General features: G+C 43.6%; 1 protein-coding gene across 3 annotated transcripts; it reads left to right on the top strand.

Moving 5' to 3' along the window:
- The first annotated feature begins 9 nt into the window (after positions 1–9).
- Positions 10–6,954, top strand: LOC139546273 (ribosomal RNA processing protein 1 homolog B-like). Of its 3 annotated transcripts, XM_071354439.1 has the most exons (16): positions 10–223; positions 558–640; positions 841–898; positions 1,041–1,126; positions 1,267–1,328; positions 1,495–1,624; positions 1,889–1,953; positions 2,065–2,291; positions 2,459–2,684; positions 2,802–2,821; positions 2,929–3,072; positions 3,178–4,436; positions 4,698–4,874; positions 4,996–5,066; positions 5,256–5,472; positions 6,817–6,954. In XM_071354439.1, the coding sequence occupies exons 1-15, from the start codon at positions 94–96 to the stop codon at positions 5,452–5,454; spliced, it is 2,937 nt and encodes a 978-aa protein (XP_071210540.1). In that variant the 5' UTR covers positions 10–93; the 3' UTR covers positions 5,455–5,472; positions 6,817–6,954. The 3 variants fall into 3 exon arrangements, with proteins under 3 accessions (XP_071210540.1, XP_071210541.1, XP_071210539.1); XM_071354440.1 differs by lacking the exon at positions 6,817–6,954 and having other exon boundaries at positions 4,996–5,065; positions 5,264–5,660; XM_071354438.1 differs by lacking the exon at positions 6,817–6,954 and having other exon boundaries at positions 5,256–5,660.
- The last annotated feature ends 13,290 nt before the right edge of the window (positions 6,955–20,244 follow it).

Here is a 20,244-nt window from a genome sequence, read left to right as displayed (position 1 = left end):
CATCATGCGACGAGGGGAAACGCATGCGGAAAGCGCAGAGAGAAATGTGTCACTGCTAGGCAAAAAGTGTTTCTACGTTAATTTGTTGGAAACATGGCGCCGGTACAACAAGAACCAGCGATCCAGTTCGCTCAAAGATTGGCTTCTAATGAGAAGCCCATGCGAACAAAAGCCATCAAGAAGCTACGAAAATATATTAGTGTTAGGTCACAAAAAATCCAAGGTAAGGCTAACGAGGTTACAAGAAAAACGTACCACGCGCTTGGCTTCCACACACGCAGCTTGTCTGCCTCATCTCTTCGTGATCCTAGCTTAGCTAACCTTCGATTCGTTTGTGCACGTTAAACCAATTTGATTTATATAGTTTTAACAATACAACAGTAGACTCGTTAGAGCACGAAAAATGATATAAACGAGTTTAGAATGTAATGCATCAAAGAAAATGATCACATTTGGTCGGGAATGCAAATTGTGACGATGCGAGCAACAATGTTGCCAACTCCTTTCATAGTTGTGATTTTTGTATCTAGTTTGACCGGCACTTGCCTTCTCTCCAGGTGGGTTTGAATGCGACGAGTTACTCAAACTATGGAAAGGACTCTTTTATTGCCTGTGGATGCAGGACAAGCCACTTCTTCAGGTAAGGCTAGCCACTGACCCAACTTATTTGCATTCATGTTTTAAAAAAAGGTTAATCTAGAAGAACTGATACACACAATACTCGGACTACACACACAATACTCGGACTACACACACGATACTCGGACTACACACACGATACTCGGACTACACACACGATACTCGGACTATAAGTTGCTTGATCATGATTTTTGCCAACAGGAGGAGCTGTCGAATCAGATCTCTGGCCTGATGCACAACTTCCAGACCACCCAGAGCCGTAAGGCCTCATTTTTACGCACTACTATGTATTCAATATTGTCTTTAAAAAAAATGTTCTGAGAGTGTTGACAGACCCTATACAGAACGTGTACTCCAATTTTAAGATCTGTTCCTGGTTTTCATCGATTTTTTTTTTGTAGAGTTTATGTTTCTGGAGACCTTCCTGCAGACCATCAAAAGAGAATGGACTGGCATTGACAGGCTTCGCATGGATAAGTTCTTCCAGGTCAGCATATTCAACCATCAAAATGTTATCAGTATTTCCTTACGCAATAAATCATCATGTATAGTTTAGAGGATAAACTGAAAATATTTTGTACATGAAGAAATGACAAATCCTTTTTTGTCATTCTCTCTGACGGACAGCTGGTTCGTTTCGTGTTCAGGAACACTTTTGAGATGATGAAGAGGAAAGAATGGGAGACCAGGTGGGTGACGCTTTGACCCTTGACCAAACCCCCCCCTCCCTCCCTCCCTCTTTCTTTACTTGAAAACATCTGACAAACTTACATTTTTGGGGTGTACTGTCCCTTTAGGTCTTTGTGCATGCATGCTTCCTGTGATGTTAGAATGTGGTGTTTTGTCTTTCTACAGTGTGGTGACCAGGTTTCTGGAGCTCCTGACTGCCCAGGTCCTCCACAGCGCCAGCGGAGCTCCCTGTGGATTACAGTTCCACATACTGGACATCTATATGACCGAGCTGGCTGCAGTCGGCTCCGCTGAGGTATCAACGGGTTATTTTAATGCCCCAAGAGATGTACTAGGTTCACTTTGTTGTTTACAATTAGAGTTGTAATTGAGAGGTAATAAATCAATCAATAAATCCACCTTTTAAGGGTAGGGAAGTAATGAGACTTAAGTTTGATAAAGATCTGTCAGTTTGATTGGGTGTTAGGTGGTCCTATTGGGTGAGTGAGCTGGTTGTGTGCTGATTGGTTCCATTTCCACCACAGTTGAATGACTGGTTGTGGTTTGCTTGTGATTACAGCTCACAGCGGCTCAGAACATGACATTCATTGACCCTTTCTGCAAAACAGCATCTAAAACGAAAGAGTAAGTTTTACAGGGACCTTTTGGGGGGAGGGTTCAAGATAATCACCTCTACCTTTTATATTGAGTTTCAATCCTTCCTGCACATTCCCCCTCTCTCGTTCCCTCTCTCAGTCGGGTCCTGCTCAAGGCTATCTGCAGCAGCATTTTCAGCGCCATCGTGGACCAGGCTCCCTTCGCCATCGAAGACCTGTTGAAGGAAGTGAAGGCTACAGGTGGAGGGGCTGAGGAGTCTGACTCAGGACAGGCTTCTGAAGAGGAGGTGGTAGAGAAGGAGCCCCCCAAGGGCAAAAAAACTGCAAAGGGACCCCTCAAGAAAACCACTGGAGGGCAGACCAACGGTAGGCATTGAAAACTAAGAGCCATAATTTATATATCAGCTTTAGCTTGAATACCACAAGTATGTTGCATTATATGGAATTATCTTATTAATGACACAAAGCCTAATGTTTGTAAATGTCCAGATATAATCCATAAGTCTTGTTCTCACCTTCCTTTGTGGTTTTAGGTACTGTATCAACTGAGGAGGAAGATGATGATGGTCTGGAGGATGAAGACGATGACGAAATGCTTCATTTGGAGAGTGACTCTGAGTCTGAGATGCCAGATGACGCGGGGATCGGACCTGTTCTCCAGTTTGACTACCTTAGCCTGGCGGACAGGCTGTTTGGGCTAGCCAGACGCAGCAACACCCCTAGCCACAACAGACAGAGACTGTACAAAGTCGTCAAGACGTAAGTAAACACACACACTCGTAAATTAGAAATCCTTGATATGGACACTGATGAAGAGGAGTTGGTTCAGTTTGTGTATTGACTGACACCTCTTCCTCTCCCTCTGTTCTGCTGCAGTCTCCGGGATCTCAGTGAAGGTAGGAATCCTGATGGTCATAACTTTCATCAGCGTATCCCCATGATAGATGTGCAAGGAAAGCTGACGTCTCTCTCTCTCCCTTTGTCTCCTCTCGTTCTCTCTCAGGAGTCTTTCCACAGGATGAGTACCCAGAGGAGGTGTCGACAGATGAGGATGATGATGAAATGTTTGGCAGCAGAAAGAGGATGAAACGGGGACGAGGCTTCGGGGAGGAGGAGGAAGAGAGCTCACCAGCCAAGAAATGGAAAGGTACCTAAAACCCCTCTATTTAAATGATCGACTTTGATCTTCAGCTTATTCTTTTACTTCATCATTTATTTGTTGTTCTTACATCATTGATATCTTGTACTTAAGGCAAGAAAAAAGACTCCAAAGCAAGAACTTCTGACCAGACTGCCGCAACAGATGCCAGTAAACCAGCAGAGACTCCTGGAGACTCCAATAACAAGAAAAAGAAGAAGAAGAAGAAGAAGAAGAAGACTGGCGAGGTGAAGACTGAAGAGCAGAACGGGGTGACGGTGAAGTCAGAGGTGAAGGCTGAGAAGGACACAACTCCTGCTTCTGCACCGCAGACGACAGACTCTAAAGAAGCAGCGACTGAGCCCTCTATCCCAGCCAGGGGCACCGATACAGGAGCAGCTCTCCTGAAGGAGAAGGCAAAGGTGACAGCCATGGAGACAGGGGTCCAATCAGGAACTCCACAGGATGTAGTGGTAGGTAACCTATCATCTGTCTCAGTCATGGAGGAAGACCAGAAGAAACAATCAGAGACTCCGGTACCAGACGCCACATCTTCCAAGAAGAAAAATATCAAGAAGTCCAAAACGCCTGCACCGAAGGAGGAGAAGGAAGAGGTAGCAGAACCAGAAAGGTCTGCCCCTGAGACTGCTACTACCACCCTGAGCAGGAGGAAAAGCACCAAGCAGGAGCCTGCGGAGCAGACAACCGTAGAGGAAGTTGAAATGACGTTAGAAACAGTAGACGAGGCCACCCCACCGAAGAAGAGGACGAGGAGGAGAAAGAGGGTTAAACGGACCGCTGAGACAGACACAACACAGGTGGACCTTGAACCAGACTCTACACCAGCCGAGCAGCCTCCAGCTGACCTCCGCATCGCCGCCACGCCCCTGAAAAAGAAGAAACTAAAGGTGGCCAAAGCTGTAGAGGAGAGCGCTGAGGGTGAAATGCAGCCAGAAACTGAAGCAGGCGTCCTTCCTGTAGACGCCAAGGTGGAGCCAGCAAATGTCGCTGCATCAACCCCGCTCAAGAAGAAGAAGAAACATGCCAAGACTGAAGAACAGAGCGTGGAGGCCGAGGGTGAAACCCCGCCGAAAGCAGACGCGAACCTCACACTGATCCACGCTGAGGTACAGACGCTGGAGGCCGCCACACCTACCCCGCTCAAGAAGAAGAAGAAGAGCTCTGGACGGGTAGCGCAGGAGCCAGAGACCACGACGGTGGAGGAGAGCGTTTCAGCGGAGCAGCCTACAGATGCTGACCTGGACACGCCCCTGAAGAAAGGGAAGAAGAAGAAGAGGAAGGTCCCGGTAGTGATAGAGGTCGAGGCTGAGGTCAACGGGATGGCTGGAGGCAAGAAAGCCAAACTGAGCAACGTGAGTTTTAAGTTAACATTAACTTCACTTCCTAGGCCTAGGTTGAGTCAGCCTGACACATTTGATAGCTGTCCCCATCTGTAAAATATGCAAATAGTTAGAAAGTTAGTAGCTACAGTAAATGGGTACCATTTTAGTTAGCGTAAGTCAAGCAGATGAGCGCTAGTTAGCTGTGTTCGCTAGCAGCCATTGAACAGGTTTCCAGTTAATGAGCTTGTTTTAACTTTTGGTAAATTCCTTTTTGTTTCCTCATCTCTTCAGGACAGCAAAGAGCTGTCCACGCCGGTGAGCGCCAAGAAAACACAAAAAATGACGCCCAAGAAGGCAGGGGCGGAGTCTGACTTCATCACGTTCCAGAACCATGCCACCATCCCTACTCCCCTTTTCTTCAAGACCACCAAGGGAAGCCCCAGCACACCGCTATCCAGCAAGAAGAAGGTAGTGAACTGGTTCAATATCTACAGTCTATTATTTCATCAAGTTACTCCCTCAACATCTGTCCTTAACTTCCGTTCACAAATGTGAAATCCTCATGATATTTTATCGTTTTCTTTCACAGAAGATGTGTCGGACTCCTAAGTCCGAATCCAAGAAGGTTACCTTCGGACTCAATAAAAACAAAACTGCAGGTATTAGAGGGCAGGATAGCACCTTATTTAGACTCGTACGAGAGACAAGCCCTTTTATAATTACCTTCTAATGACCTATATATCTTCTGTTATCAGTGATAATCTAGTTTCCAGGTCCTCATTTCTTAACGGTTCAATGTCGTTCCATAGTTTTGATGAGACTTTCCTATTTGTTTTTTGCCAATTCATGATCCCCAGAGTTCAGGAAGACTGACCGCAGCCTGCTGGTGAGTCCAGAGGGGTCGTCCCGAGTGCCCTTTGACCCCCAGCAGAAGCCCCTGTTTGGAGTCCTGAAGTCCACAGAGGCCTCTCTTACCAAAAGCAGTAAGAAGACCAAGAGCACCCTGAAACCCACCCCCAAACGCCCCACTGCGGCTGACTTCTTCTAGTCTTCTGTGAGGAGACTGGTAAGACAGATGACCGTCCCACCCCCACTGTTTGTCCACCAGGAAAATACAATTATAAACTGAATATTCACAGATTCCCCTGTTGGGAAGAGAATGATCTTGATATACAAATGTTTTTTTCAAATTTTCCATGTTTTGCTGTTCTGTGGGTGAGCAAGTGTTCAAATAAAAACTCCCTCATTTTAGTGCACCTGTCTAACTGTGGGTTTTTCTTCTTCAGTCAGTCTTTTAGTGTTGAGCCAGACTGCATTTTTGTGTTAAACAGCACTATGTTCTTGCTTTGCCGAAGAATATAGGATTTGGGTGTTGGTGTGAGGGATTATAGGATTTTTATATTTTAGAAGGAAAGACCACGAGTCATACATATCCCCAATCAACATTTGTATTTCATTTTTTTCTCCCAAGGGAAAGGTTTGAAAACAAATTAAAAAGCACACACACAGCAACAGCATGGTCAAACACTTTGACTTATTCTACATTTTTGTTACAGCCTGAATGAAAATTGATTTAATGATTAAAAAATTTAAAAAAACATTTACACACAATACTGCATAAGGACAAAGTGAAAAACATGTTTGAAATGATTTAAATATGTATTCACACCCATTTGCTATTGAACTCCACATTGAGCTTGGGTGCATCCAAATTCCTTTGATCATCCGTGATGTCACTACACCTGTGGCCAGATCAATTGTTTGGACATGATTTTAGAAAGAAACACCTGGTCTAAATAAGGTCCCACAGTTGACAGTGCATGTCCAGAGAGAAGCAGAATAATCCAGAAGATGTTAAACATGGCGTTCCTTGATGGGGCAAGAACGAGATGTATGTTAAGTACACTATCATCATTAGGAGACAAGCAGTTGAAAGTCGGAAGTTTACATACTCCTTAGCCAAATACATTTAAACTCAGTTTATCACAATTCCTGACATTTAATCCTAGTAGAAATTCCCTGTTTTAGGTCAGTTAGGATCACCACTTTATTTTAAGAATGTGAAATGTCTGAATAATAGTTATTTATTTCAGTGTTTATTTCTTTCATCACAATCCCAGTGGGTCAGAAGTTTACATGCACTCAATTAGTATTTGGTAGCGTTGCCTTTAAATTGTTTAACTTGGGTCAAACGTTTCTGGTAGCCTTCCACAAGCTTCCCACAATAAGTTGGGTGAATTTTGACCCATTCCTCCTGACAGCTGGTGTAACTGAATCAAGTTTGTTGGCCTCCTTGCTCACACGCACTTTTTCAGTTCTGCCAACAAATTTTCCATGGGATTGAGGTCAGGGCTTTGTGATGTCCACTCCAATACCTTGACTGTTGTCCATTTTCTCTGTCTCTGTCCAGAGCCCAAGCTGGAGGAAGTGGCCCCCAAGTAAACATCAACAGTTTTTATTTTTTTATTATACAGCTTTTTCCTGTCCATCTGTTCTATGAATATTGGAAGTCTAAAGATAACTGTATGAAGTTGATACTAAAATCCTTTTAATTTTCTATGTGGGGGGGATAGAGCTGATTCCGTATAAATAAAAGTTCTCTGACTTAAAGTCTGTATTAGATGCACATGTTTGGAGGTCAAGCGTAGGCTGAGCTTTGAGCTGTGAAATAGATATGCATTTACATAGGATGATCCAGGAATGTTGGATGGGGGGAATAAACTCTGATCCATATTCTACTTTTGTTGCGGTCTTTCTTTCCAAGTTGATCAATGTCATCATTGTAAGTCACATGCAATGCTAAAGTAAGACTACCCATGTTTGTATTGTATAACTGCACATGATTTACTGAATGCAGATTTGCCTTTTTACCGCAGTTACAGAAAAGTTGTGTTCACATACAGTTGAAGTCAGAAGTTTACATACACCTTAGCCAAATAACACTTCATTTTAAGAATGTGAAATCTCAGAATAATAGACTTATTTCGGCTTTTATTTCTTTCATCACATTCCCAGTGGGTCAGAAGTTCACATACACTCAATTAGTATTTGGTAGCATTGCCTTTAAATTGTTTAACTTGTGTCAAACGTGTGGCTCAGTTGGTAGAGCATGGCGCTTGCAACGCCAGGGTTGTGGGTTCATTCCCCAAGGGGGGACCAGGATGAATATGTATGAGCTTTCCAATTTGTAAGTCGCTCTGGATAAGAGCGTCTGCTAAATGACTTAAATGTAAATGTTAAGCCATTTTGCCACAACTTTGGAAGTATGCTTGGGTTCATTGTCCATTTGGAAGACCCATTTGCGACCAAGCTTTACCTTCCTGACTGATGTCTTGAGATGTTGCTTCAATATATCTACATAATTTTCCTACCTCATGATGCCATCTATTTTGTGAGGTGTACCAGTCCCTCCTGCAGCAAAGCACCCCCACAACATGATGCTGCCACCACCGTGCTTCATGGTTGGGATGGTGTTCTTCTGCTTGCAAGCCTCCCTCTTTGTCCTCCAAACATATCGATGGTCATTATGGCCAAACAGTTCTATTTTTGTTTCATCAGACCAGAGGACATTTCTCCAAAAAGTACGATCTTTGTCCCCATGTGCAGTTGCAAACCGTATTTTGACTTTTTTTATGGCAGTTTTGGAGCAGTGGCTTCTTCCTTGCTGAGCGGCCTTTCAGGTTATGTCGATATAGGACTCGTTCTACTGTGGATATAGATACTTTTGTACCCGTTTCCTCCAGCATCTTCACAAGGTCCTTTGCTGTTGTTCTGGGATTGATTTGCACTTTTCGCACCAAAGTACGTTCATCTCTAGGAGACGGAACGCGTCTCCTTACTGAGTGGTATGACGGCTGCGTGGTCCCATGGTGTTTATACTTATGTACTATTGTTTGTACAGATGAACGTGGTACCTTCAGGCGTTTGGAAATTTCTCTCAAGGATGAACCAGACGTGTGGAGGTCTACAATTTTTTTTCTGGGGTCTTGGCTGATATCTTTTGATTTTTCCATGATGTCAAGCAGAGGTACTGTGTTTGAAGGTAGGCCTTCAAATACATCCACAGGGACACCTCCAATTGATTCAAATTATGTCAATTAGCCTATCAGAAGCTTCTAAAGTCATGACATCATTTTATGTAAACTTCTGACCCACTGGAATTGTGATACAGTGAATGATAAGTGAAATAATCTGTAAACAATTGTTGGCAAAATGACTTGTGTCATGCACAAAGGAGATGTGCTAACCGACTTGCCAAAACTACAGTTTGTTAACAAGAAATTTGTGGAGTGGTTGAAAAAATAAGTTTCAATGACTCCAACCTAAGTGTATGTAAACATCTGACTTCAACTGTATACTTGGAATACAGAGGAGGAATGGAGGGAAAAAATGGTGGTAGAGGAGGTCAACGAGGAAGTGGTTGAGCTTGAGTCGGGTAAAAATGGTGGAAAAAAGGAGATGGTTATTCGAAGAAAGTGTAAGCAGAGTGAGATGTACGCCTGATCGAGGTCTGGAGGAGAAACGGAAGTGAATTAGGGCAAATCTTTTGGAGGTGGCAGGTGTGGTGAAGTCCTCAGAGCCCAAGGCTTACACAGAGGGTCAGGATAAAGATGAGTCTGACATGTTTGGAGAAAGTGGATCTCTGCCGTTTGGCTGCTTTCGGGGAGGGTGAAAACAGAGTTTGGTGCTGTGGAATCGTTGAGGGTAACCAGAACTGGTATTGTGATAACTGTTTGTGTTTCTGCTGGTCAGAGGGAGCTTGCTCTTCACGCCAAACGAATTGGGTCAAGAGATGTGAATTGTTTTGCTCTCTAGAAATGGCGCCATTGAAAGGAGTGATTACTGGGGTAGCGGTAAATGTGAAAGTGGACCAACTGAAGAGAAAGATTCCCGGTGTTTGTGATGCTCGTCATTTGGTGCGATGCAGACAGGTTGGTGTGAGTGGTGAGACAAGTTCTTTTGAGTTGTGGTGTTGATTCTTTGCACGACAAAGTGATGTTAGAATATTTCACTTATCTCTTATGAGCTTTTGTGCCAGTTACATTACGTTGTTACAGGCGTCAAGTTTATGGGCATGTTGGTAGCAGTGTGTAGGAGGGAGATTCCTAGGTGTGAGAAGTGTGCAGAAGGGCATGAGACAAAGGAATGTGTAGTATTGGGGAAAGAAGCGGTATGTGTTAATAATAGTGGTGCCCATGGGGCTGGGGATTTGAAGTGTCCGGGGCGAGAGAGGCAGTTTGAGGTTTCCAGAGTCTTGAGTAGTGCAGAAGGTTTCGTATGTTGAGGCAGAGAAGAAAGTAGAGGAGGATGGATCAAATGGGGAAGGATCCTGAGAGGATCCCAGTGAGTAGTAGATCTGTATCAGTACAGAGGGAGGGGACAACAAGTGATACATGCTTCAGTAAGATTGTCTTCTTAGCGTTGATATCAATGGTTATCAACTGTACTGCAGGGATGGAACGTAAATTGCAGAAAATAGAGGTTGTGGTGGCAGCTGCAGAGAAGTATTTGGGTATACGAGATTTGACTTCAGAAGAGTTACAAGGTGTGTTGAGTGATGGTGTTCCGTCCTCCCAGGTTGTTGGCCTGAGGTAGATAGGTTTATATAATGAGGTGTGGTGGTAGAGTTAATGGTAGGTAGGACTAGATAGGTTTATATAGTGTTGGGAGTAGAGTTAATGGTAGGTAGGACTAGATAGGTATATATATCATAAGATATATCATAAGGTGAATGCACCAATTTGTAAGTCGCTCTGGATAAGAGCGTCTGCTAAATGACTTAAATGTAAATGTAAATATAGTGGTGGGGTAGAGTTCATGGTAGGTAGGACTAGATAGGTTTATATAGTGTTGGGAGTAGAGTTAATGGTAGGTAGGACTAGATGGGTTTATATATTGGTGGGGGTAGAGTTAATGGTAGGTAGGACTAGATAGGTTTATATAGTGGTGGGGGTAGAGTTAATGGTAGGTAGGACTAGATAGGTTTATATAGTGGTGGGGGTAGAGTTAATGGTAGGTAGGACTAGATAGGTATATATAGTGGTGGGGTAGAGTTAATGGTAGGTTGGACTAGATAGGTTTATATAGTGGTGGGGGTAGAGTTAATGGTAGGATATTTGTTGATTTATTTCCCTTTTTTTCAAAGGAAGTATAAGGGATTTATACTCCAGTCTAGTAGGTGCAACATTTATTGTATGCTAACCGCCGTTAAACCTCATCGGAGAAGAAGTGCATGTCAGAGCAGAAACTATACCATCAAGTCCAAGGATCTGTCCGTAGGTCTCCCGAGATTTGTGACGAGGCATATACAGTGGGGAGAACAAGTATTTGATACACTGCCGATTTTGCAGGTTTTCCTACTTACAAAGCATGTAGAGGTCTGTAATTTTTATCATAGGTACACTTCAACTGTGAGAGACGGAATCTAAAACAAAAATCCAGAAAATCACATTGTATGATTTTTAAGTAATTCATTTGCATTTTATTGCATGACATAAGTATTTGATCACCTACCAACCAGTAAGAATTCCGGCTCTCACAGACCTGTTAGTTTTTCTTTAAGAAGCCCTCCTGTTCTCCACTCATTACCTGTATTAACTGCACCTGTTTGAACTTGTTACCTGTATAAAAGACACCTGTCCACACACTCAATCAAACAGACTCCAACCTCTCCACAATGGCCAAGACCAGAGAGCTGTGTAAGGACATCAGGGATAAAATTGTAGACCTGCACAAGGCTGGGATGGGCTACAGGACAATAGGCAAGCAGCTTTGTGAGAAGGCAACAACTGTTGGCGCAATTATTAGAAAATAGAAGAAAATAGAAGAAGTTCAAGATGATGGTCAATCACCCTCGGTCTGGGGCTCCATGCAAGATCTCACCTCGTGGGGCATCAATGATCATGAGGAAGGTGAGGGATCAGCCCAGAACTACACGGCAGGACCTGGTCAATGACCTGAAGAGAGCTGGGACCACAGTCTCAAAGAAAACCATTAGTAACACACTACGCCGTCATGGATTAAAATCCTGCAACGCACACAAGGTCCCCCTGCTCAAGCAGGCGCATGTCCAGGCCCGTCTGAAGTTTGCCAATGACCATCTGGATGATCCAGAGGAGGAATGGGAGAAGGTCATGTGGTCTGATGATTCAAAAATATAGCTTTTTGGTCTAAACTCCACTCGCCGTGTTTGGAGGAAGAAGAAGGATGAGTACAACCCCAAGAACACCATCCCAACCGTGAAGCATGGAGGTGGAAACATCATTCTTTGGGGATGCTTTTCTGCAAAGGGGACAGGACGACTGCACCGTATTGAGGGGAGGATGGATGGGGCCATGTATTGCGAGATCTTAGCCAACAACCTCCTTCCCTCAGTAAGAGCATTGATGATGGGTCGTGGCTGGGTCTTCCAGCATGACAACGACCCGAAACACACAGCCAGGGCAACTAAGGAGTGGCTCCGTAAGAAGTATCTCAAGGTCCTGGAGTGGCCTAGCCAGTCTCCAGACCTGAACCCAATAGAAAATCTTTGGAGGGAGCTGAAAGTCCGTATTGCCCAGCGACAGCCCCGAAACCTGAAGGATCTGGAGAAGGTCTGTATGGAGGAGTGGGCCAAAATCCCTGCTGCAGTGTGTGCAAACCTGGTCAAGAACTACAGGAAACGTATGATCTCTGTAATTGCAAACAAAGGATTCTGTACCAAATATTAAGTTCTGCTTTTCTGATGTATCAAATACTTATGTCATGCAATAAAATGCTAATTAATTACTTAAAAATCATACAATGTGATTTTCGGGATTTTTGTTTTAGATTCCGTCTCTCACAGTTGAAGTGTACCTATGATAAAAATTACAGACCACTACATGCTTTGTAAGTAGGAAAATCTGCAAAATCGGCAGTGTATCAAATACTTGTTCTCCCCACTGTATCTGGGGAAGGGTATAAAACTATTTCTAGAGTGTTGAAAATTTCCAAGAGCACAGCGGTCACCATCATTAGCGCCATCGTGCGCTATCGTGCATACATTTATTTTGCCCTCCCACACCAAACGCGATCATGACACGCAGGTTAAAATATCAAAACAAACTCTGAACCAATGACATTAATTTGGGGACAGGTCGAAAAGCATTAAACATGTATGGTAATTTAGCTAGTTAGCTTGCCCTTGCTAGCTAACGTTAATTTGTCCTATTTAGCTAGCTTGCTGTTGCTAGCTAATTTGTCCTGGGATATAAACATTGAGTTGTTATTTTACCTGAAATGCACAAGGATCTCTACTCCGACAATTAATCCACACATAAAACGGCCAACAGAATCGTTTCTAGTCATCTCTCCTCCTTCCAGGCTTTTTCATTGTTTAACTTATATGGTGATCGCATCTAAACTTTCATTGTATTACCACGACTACCGGCAAAACAGTTCGTCTTTCTATCACCCACGTGGGTATAAACCAATGAGGAGATGGCACGTGGGTACCTGCTTCTATAAACCAATGAGGAGATGGGAGAGGCAGGACTTGCAGCGCGATCTGCGTCAGAAATAGGAATGAGTTCTATTTTAGCCCTTGGCGTCGCAGACGCTCGTTGGAGCGCGCGAGCAGTGTGGGTACAATAATTGAATAACATGGATTTCTAAATTTATTTTGCGACGCTCGCGCACGCGACGTGTTCGGTCTGGTCAGCATGTTATTAGATTACGAGCGTATTCAAGTGCAACGTTAGCAATGGTTTTGGGAAATAGCTTGGAGATTTAACAATCCTCCTACAGAGGTTCTAACAATGAACTTAGCCCTGGGCTTATGGGAGAGTGGCCAGATGGAAGAAGCCACGCCTGAGAAAAAGGCCTTTTTCACGAGAAAGACTGAGAGCATAAGGCAAAATATTCTGTGGTTTTATGAGTCAAAAAATTTACTATTTGGCCTGAATGCAAAGAGATATGTCTGGAGAAAACCAGGCACAGCTCATTACCTGTCTAACACCATCCCTACCGTGAAGCATGGTGGTAGCAGCATCATTCTATGGGGATACTTTTCAGCGGCAGGGACTGGGAGACTGGTAAGGATAGAGGGAACAATGAATAGAGTCAAATACAGACAAATCCTTGATGAGAACCTGCGTCAGAGTGCAAACAACCTTAGACTGGGTGGGGCGAAGATTTACGTTCCAACAGGACAATGACCCCAAGCACACAGCCAAAGAAATGCTGAAATGGCTTTGGAACAAAAATGTGAAGTCCTTCAGTGACCCAGCCAAAGCCCAAAATCTGTAATGAAGAATGGTAGAAAAGCTGATACACACATACCCGAGACGACTCAAAGCTGTAATCGCCTCCAAACGTGCTTCTACAAAGTATCGACTCTTATGTGAATACTTATGTAAATTAGATATTTCTGTATTTCATTTTCAATACATTTGCAAAAAAAAATCTAAAAATGTTTTCACTTTGTCAATATGGGATATTGTGTGTAGATGGGTGAGATAAAAAAAAAAAAATGTATTTTCAATTCAGGCTGTAACACAACAGCTCTGGCAGTCATCCCCAATACACAAGACATGAAGGGAAAGTACTTGTCTTTAGGAGGAAAGGACAACATAGGAGAGGCATGTTGTGCTTGAACGCCGTGCCAATGGAACAGAGGAGTTGACATCTAAAAATAACACACTTACGTTCCCAACACGCCAATGCCCTTTGCCATGAAAGACCTGAAACATTGAGCGCCATTTACACAAAATGACTATATTTTTCATATTTTTCATAATTTTCCTCATTTGATTTGATTTGAAGTATTTACCTAATATTTCTGTCCAATCCTCCTTCTTTCCTGTTGTGTGTCACACTGCCTCTCTCCCACCTCCTACCTCCTACCTCCTACCTCCTACCTCCCACCTCCTACCTCCTACCTCCCACCTCCTACCTCCCACCTCCTACCTCATTCCTCCCACCTCCTACCTCCCACCTCCCACCTCCTACCTCCTAGTACCCACCTCCCACCTCCTACCTCCTACCTCCTACCTCCCACCTCCCACCTCCCACCTCCTACCTCCCACCTCCTACCTCCCACCTCCCACCTCCTACCTCCTACCTCCTACCTCCCACCTCCCACCTCCTACCTCCTACCTCCCACCTCCTACCTCCCACCCCCTACCTCCCACCTCCCACCTCCTACCTCCTACCTCCTACCTCCTACCTCCTACCTCCTACCTCCCACCTCCTACCTCCTACCTCCCACCTCCTACCTCCTACCTCCTACCTCCCACCTCATACCTCCCACCTCCTACCTCCCACCTCCCACCTCCTACCTCCTACCTCCTAATCCCCACCTCCTACCTCCCACCTCCCACCTCCTACCTCCCACCTCCCACCTCCTACCTCCCACCTCCCACCTCCTACCTCCCACCTCCTACCTCCCACCTCCCACCTCCTACCTCCTACCTCCCACCTCCCACCTCCTACCTCCTACCTCCCACTGTTTGTCTGTCTCTCTCTCTCTCTCTCTCTCTCTCTCTCTCTCTCTCTCTCTCTCTCAATTAAGTTATATTTAAGGCCTTTATTGGCATGGGAAACATATGTTTACATTGCCAAAGCAAGTGAAATAGATAATAAACAAACAAAAAGTACAGTAAACATTACACTCACATAAGTTCCTAAAGAATGAAGTCATGAGTGAACAGGGAGTACAGGAGGGGACTGAGCATGCACCCCTGAGGGGCCCACATGTTGAGGATCAGCGTTGCAGATGTGTTGTTACCTACCCTTACCACCTGGGGGCGGCCCGTCAGGAAGTCCAGGATCCAGTTGCAGAGGGAGGTGTTTAGTCCCAGGGTCCTTAGCTTAGTGATGAGCTTTGAGGGTACTATGGTGTTGAATGCTGAGCTGTAGTCAATGAATAACATTCTCACTTAGGTGTTCCTTTTGTCCAGGTGGGAAAGGGCAGTGTGGAGTGAAATAGAGATTGCATCATCTGTGGACTTAAGAAGATACTTTATACAAGAGGAGAGCACACAAGGTGTTCTTCCTCCCCTGTGGATGATCTCCTGTCTGTCTGCCTGACGTTCCCTCTCAGCAGTTGCAGCGGGAGGTGTAATTCTCTTTTTCTTTTCTCATGATTTGGTTGGATCTAATTGTGTTGCTGTCCTGGGGCTCTGTGGAGTCTGTGTTTGTGAACAGAGCCCCAGGAGCAGCTTGCTTAGGGACTCTTCTCCAGGTTCATCTCTCTGTAGGGGATGGCTTTGTTATGGAAAGTTTGGGAATTGCTTCCTTTTAGGTGGTTGTAGAATTTAACGTCTCTTTTCTGGATTTTGATAATTAGCGGGTATCGGCCTAATTCTGTACTGCATGCATTATTTGGTGTTTTCTGTTTGTACACAGAGGTTATTTTAGTAGAATTCTACATGCAGAGTCTAATTTGGTGTTTGTCCCATTTTGTGAATTCTTGGTTGGTGAGTGGACCCCAGACCTCACAACCATAAAGTGCAATGGGTTCTATAACTGATTCAAGTATTTTTAGACAGATCCTAATCAGCCCTTCATGGTAGAGTGGCCAGATGGAAGCCACTCCTCAGTAAAAGGCACATGACAGCCCACTTGGAGTTTGCCAAAAGGTACCTAATGGAACTCTCATACCATGAGAAACAAGATTCTCTGGTCTGATGAAACCATGATTGAACTCTTTGGCCTTAATGCCAAGCATCACATCTGGATGAAACCTGGCACCATCCCTACGGTGAAGCATGGGGGTGGCAGCATCATGTTGTAAGGATGTTTTTCAGCTGCAGGTCCTGGGAGACTAGTCAGGATCGAGGGAAAGATGAACGGAGCAAAGTACAGAGAGATCCTTGATGAAATCCTGCTCCAGAGCGCTTAGGACCTCAGACTAGGGTGAAGGGGCACCTTCCATCAGGACATCGACCCAAAGCACACAGCCAAGAAAACGCAGGAGTGTCTTTGAGTGGCCCAGCCTGAGCCTGTACTTGAACCTGTCTCTGGAGAGACCTGAAAATAGCTGTGCGGCAACATTCCCCATCCAACCTGACAGAGCTTGAAAGGAACTGCAGAGAAGAATTGGAGAAATTCCCCAAATATAGGTGTGCCAAGCTTGTAGCTTCATACCCAAGAAGACTCGAGGCTGTAATCGCTGTCAAAGGTGCTTCAACAAAGTACTGAGTAAAGGGTCTGAATACTTATGTAAATGTCATATTCACGTTTTTTTTTAATTATATAATTTGCAACAATTTCATTACGGGGTATTTTGTGTAGATTAATGAGGAAAAAATGCAATTTAATAAATTTTTAGAATATGGCTGTAACGTAACAAAATGTGGAAAAAGTCAAGGGGTCTGAATACTTTCCAAAGGCTCTGTATGTATTGAAGAGGTTGGGACTTAAGCTGTATCTCTGTCTCACCCAATGGCCCTGTGGAAAGAAATGTGTGTTTTTTGCCAATTTTAACTGCACACTTGTTGTTTGTGTACAGTACATAGATTTCATAATGTCGTATGTTTTTCCCCCAACCCCATTTTCCATAAATTTGTATAGCAGAGTCAAAAGCTTTTTTGAAATCAACAAAGCATGAGAAGACTGTGCCTTTGTTTTGGTTTGTTTCTTTTGTCAATTAGGGTGTGCTGGGTGAATACGTGTTCTGTCATACGGTAATTTGGTAAAAAGCCAAATTGACATTTGCTCAGTACATTGTTTTCACTGAGGAAATGTACGAGTCTGCCGTTAATGATAATGCAGAGGATTCTCCCAAGGTTGCTGTTGACGCATATCCCACGGTAGTTATTGGGGTCAAATTTGTTTCACTTTTGTGGATTGAGGTGATCAGTCCTTGATTCCTAATATTGGGGAAGATGCCAGAGCCGAGGATGATGTTACAGAGTTTAAGTATAGCCAATTAGAATTTGTGGTCTGTATATTTTAGCATTTCATTGAGGATACCATCAACTCCACAGGCCTTTTTGGGGGTTGGAGGGTTTGTATTTTGTCCTGCAGTTCATTCAATGTAATTGGAGATTCCAGTGGGTTCTGGTAGTCTTTAATAGTTGATTCTAAGATTTGTATTGGATCTCTATCACTCTGTCTGTCTGTCTGTCCGTCCGTCCGTCCGTCCGTTTCGCTGTCTCACTCTCTCTCTCTCTCTGTCTATCTGTCTCTCTCTCTCTCTGTCTGTCCGTCCATCTGTCTCGCTCGCTGTCTGTCTGTCTGTCTGTCTGTCTGTCTGTCTGTCTGTCTGTCTGTCTGTCTGTCTGTCTGTCTGTCTGTCTGTCTCTCGCTCTCTCTCTCTGTCTATCTGTCTCTCTCGCTCTTTTCTCTCTCTCGCTCTGTCTGTCTGTCTGTCTGTCTGTCTGTCTGTCTGTCTGTCTGTCTGTCTGTCTGTCTGTCTGTCTGTCTGTCTGTCTGTCTGTCTGTCTGTCTGTCTGTCTGTCTGTCTGTCTGTCTGTCTGTCTGTCTGTCTGTCTGTCTGTCTGTCTGTCTCTCTCTCTCTCTCTCTGTCTCTGTCTCTGTCTCTGTCTCTGTCTCTGTCTCTGTCTCTGTCTCTCTCTCTGTCTGTCAATTCAATTCAATTCAATTCAATTCAAGGGGCTTTATTGGCATGGGAAACATGTGTTAACATTGCCAAAGCAAGTGAGGTAGGTAATATACAAAAGTCAAATAAACAATAAAAATGAACAGTAAACATTACACATACAGAAGTTTCAAAACAATAAAGACATTACAAATGTCATATTATATATATGCAGTGTTGTAACAATGTACAAATGGTTAAAGCACACAAGTTAAAATAAATAAACATAAATATGGGTTGTATTTACAGTGGTGTTTGTTCTTCACTGGTTGCCCTTTTCTTGTGGCAACAGGTCACAAATCTTGCTGCTGTGATGGCACACTGTGGAATTTCACCCAGTAGATATGGGAGTTTATCAAAATTGGATTTGTTTTCGAATTCTTTGTGGATCTGTGTAATCTGAGGGAAATATGTCTCTCTAATATGGTCATACATTGGGCAGGAGGTTAGGAAGTGCAGCTCAGTTTCCACCTCATTTTGTGGGCAGTGTGCACATAGCCTGTCTTCTCTTGAGAGCCATGTCTGCCTACGGCGGCCTTTCTCAATAGCAAGGCTATGCTCACTGAGTCTGTACATAGTCAAAGCTTTCCTTAAGTTTGGGTCAGTCACAGTGGTCAGGTATTCTGCCACTGTGTACTCTCTGTTTAGGGCCAAATAGCATTCTAGTTTGCTCTGTTTTTTTGTTAATTCTTTCCAATGTGTCAAGTAATTATCTCTCTCTCTGTCTGTCTCTCTCACTCTCTGTCTGTCTCTCTCTCTCTCTCTCCTTTCTTCTATATTTGACCACCAACATCTCACTGATGTTTCATTCATTCTTCCATCTCTTTGTCATTTTTACTCCGTTTTGCTGCGTGTTCATTCAGTTTGTTTTGTTATGCACACAGAAGAAAATAGTAAATGGTATGGCTACATGATTTTCATTTTGATGTAGTATTTTCTTTTCTGTTTATTCCCACCACTTGGCGTTATTGCTTTCAGTAGTCTAGACGCTGCAGTATTTCAGTCGCCAACAGCAGAGGCAAAGATGCCCACTTTGAGGATAAGTCCACTAAACTCATCAGTTAAATTTGTGCAGGCACACTGCGCTCAGCGAAGGAGGATGTGACTTATTTCTCGCATTGAGTTAATCCACCTCGACATTTGGAGATGCTTTATCCAACGACTGCTTTTCCTGTTCTGAAAGGATGACAGAAAACACAAGTTTGCTATTTGTTCTCCCTCACTTCAAAGAAATGTGGGATCCACCTGCGGTTGTGCAGTGTTTCGTATCGGATGAGTACAAGGTGTGTCACCTGTGAAAAAAATAAAAACTGAGGTAAGTTATTTTGTATATATTTTAACAGTTCTCAGCGCATGTATACGCTATATGTCTTGTTGTCTTGTGTTGCTATTTATTTATACATTTTAGGTTATGTAGACTAGACACCGCTGAATGACAATATTGGCAGTGTTATTGTTTTCAACCTGGACTCAGAGGTAGACATAACATAGTAAATGTAAATCTGTATCCCTTCATTTAGTGTGAGATGTTACATTTCATATGGTATGTATTCATTTGTGGATGCCCATCATCCATTTCATATGATATGTTACGAATTGCAATTCGTACAATATGTAATATGTTATGAATTCCAATTTATTGTGGCTAACAATAGCTAGGTGGCTAATGCTAATGTTAGATAAGTGGCTAACTATGTCTAGGCTAGTGGTTAGGGTTAAGGTTAGAGTTAGGAGTTAGGAGTTAGGTTAAAGGGTTGTAGACTAGAGGAACGGTTAGCTAACTTATGTAACCATGCCAAACGTAACATATCATACTAATTTGAGTGTCCTGGATTTACATTTACTATGCTACGTCTAGTGTATGAGACCAGGCTGTTGTTTTTGCTTGTATGCTATAGTCATGTCCGTCACAGAGACTTAGCTATATCCTTAATCCTCATTTATTATTAAGGTTCTTCATGCAACTACTGATTTGTTTCATTAAATCTACTACACAGGATTTCCTTTATGAAGATGCCCACAGAACGTTTATGTGTGTCCATTGGAACGTTGCTGTTTGCCTTTTTGTCTTTCTCCACTGTTCGAGGTAAGAGATGATACGCTGCGATGGTTTGCTGATAAAGAGTTAAATTGATGGCTGTTTATTAAACCAAAGGACACTCTCTAAATCTCTCAGGGGCCGGTTAGTGGATAACTGCTGTATCCATACTGCATATTGAATGTTGAAGAAGTACACCATTGTTTTTGTTATTCGTAGCTGCTATGCCCCAGGGC

The sequence above is a fragment of the Salvelinus alpinus genome, chromosome 20, assembly GCF_045679555.1.
Source record: "Salvelinus alpinus chromosome 20, SLU_Salpinus.1, whole genome shotgun sequence".
Classification (NCBI taxonomy): Eukaryota; Metazoa; Chordata; class Actinopteri; order Salmoniformes; family Salmonidae; genus Salvelinus; species Salvelinus alpinus.
This window is presented reverse-complemented; position numbering and strand designations above follow the sequence as displayed.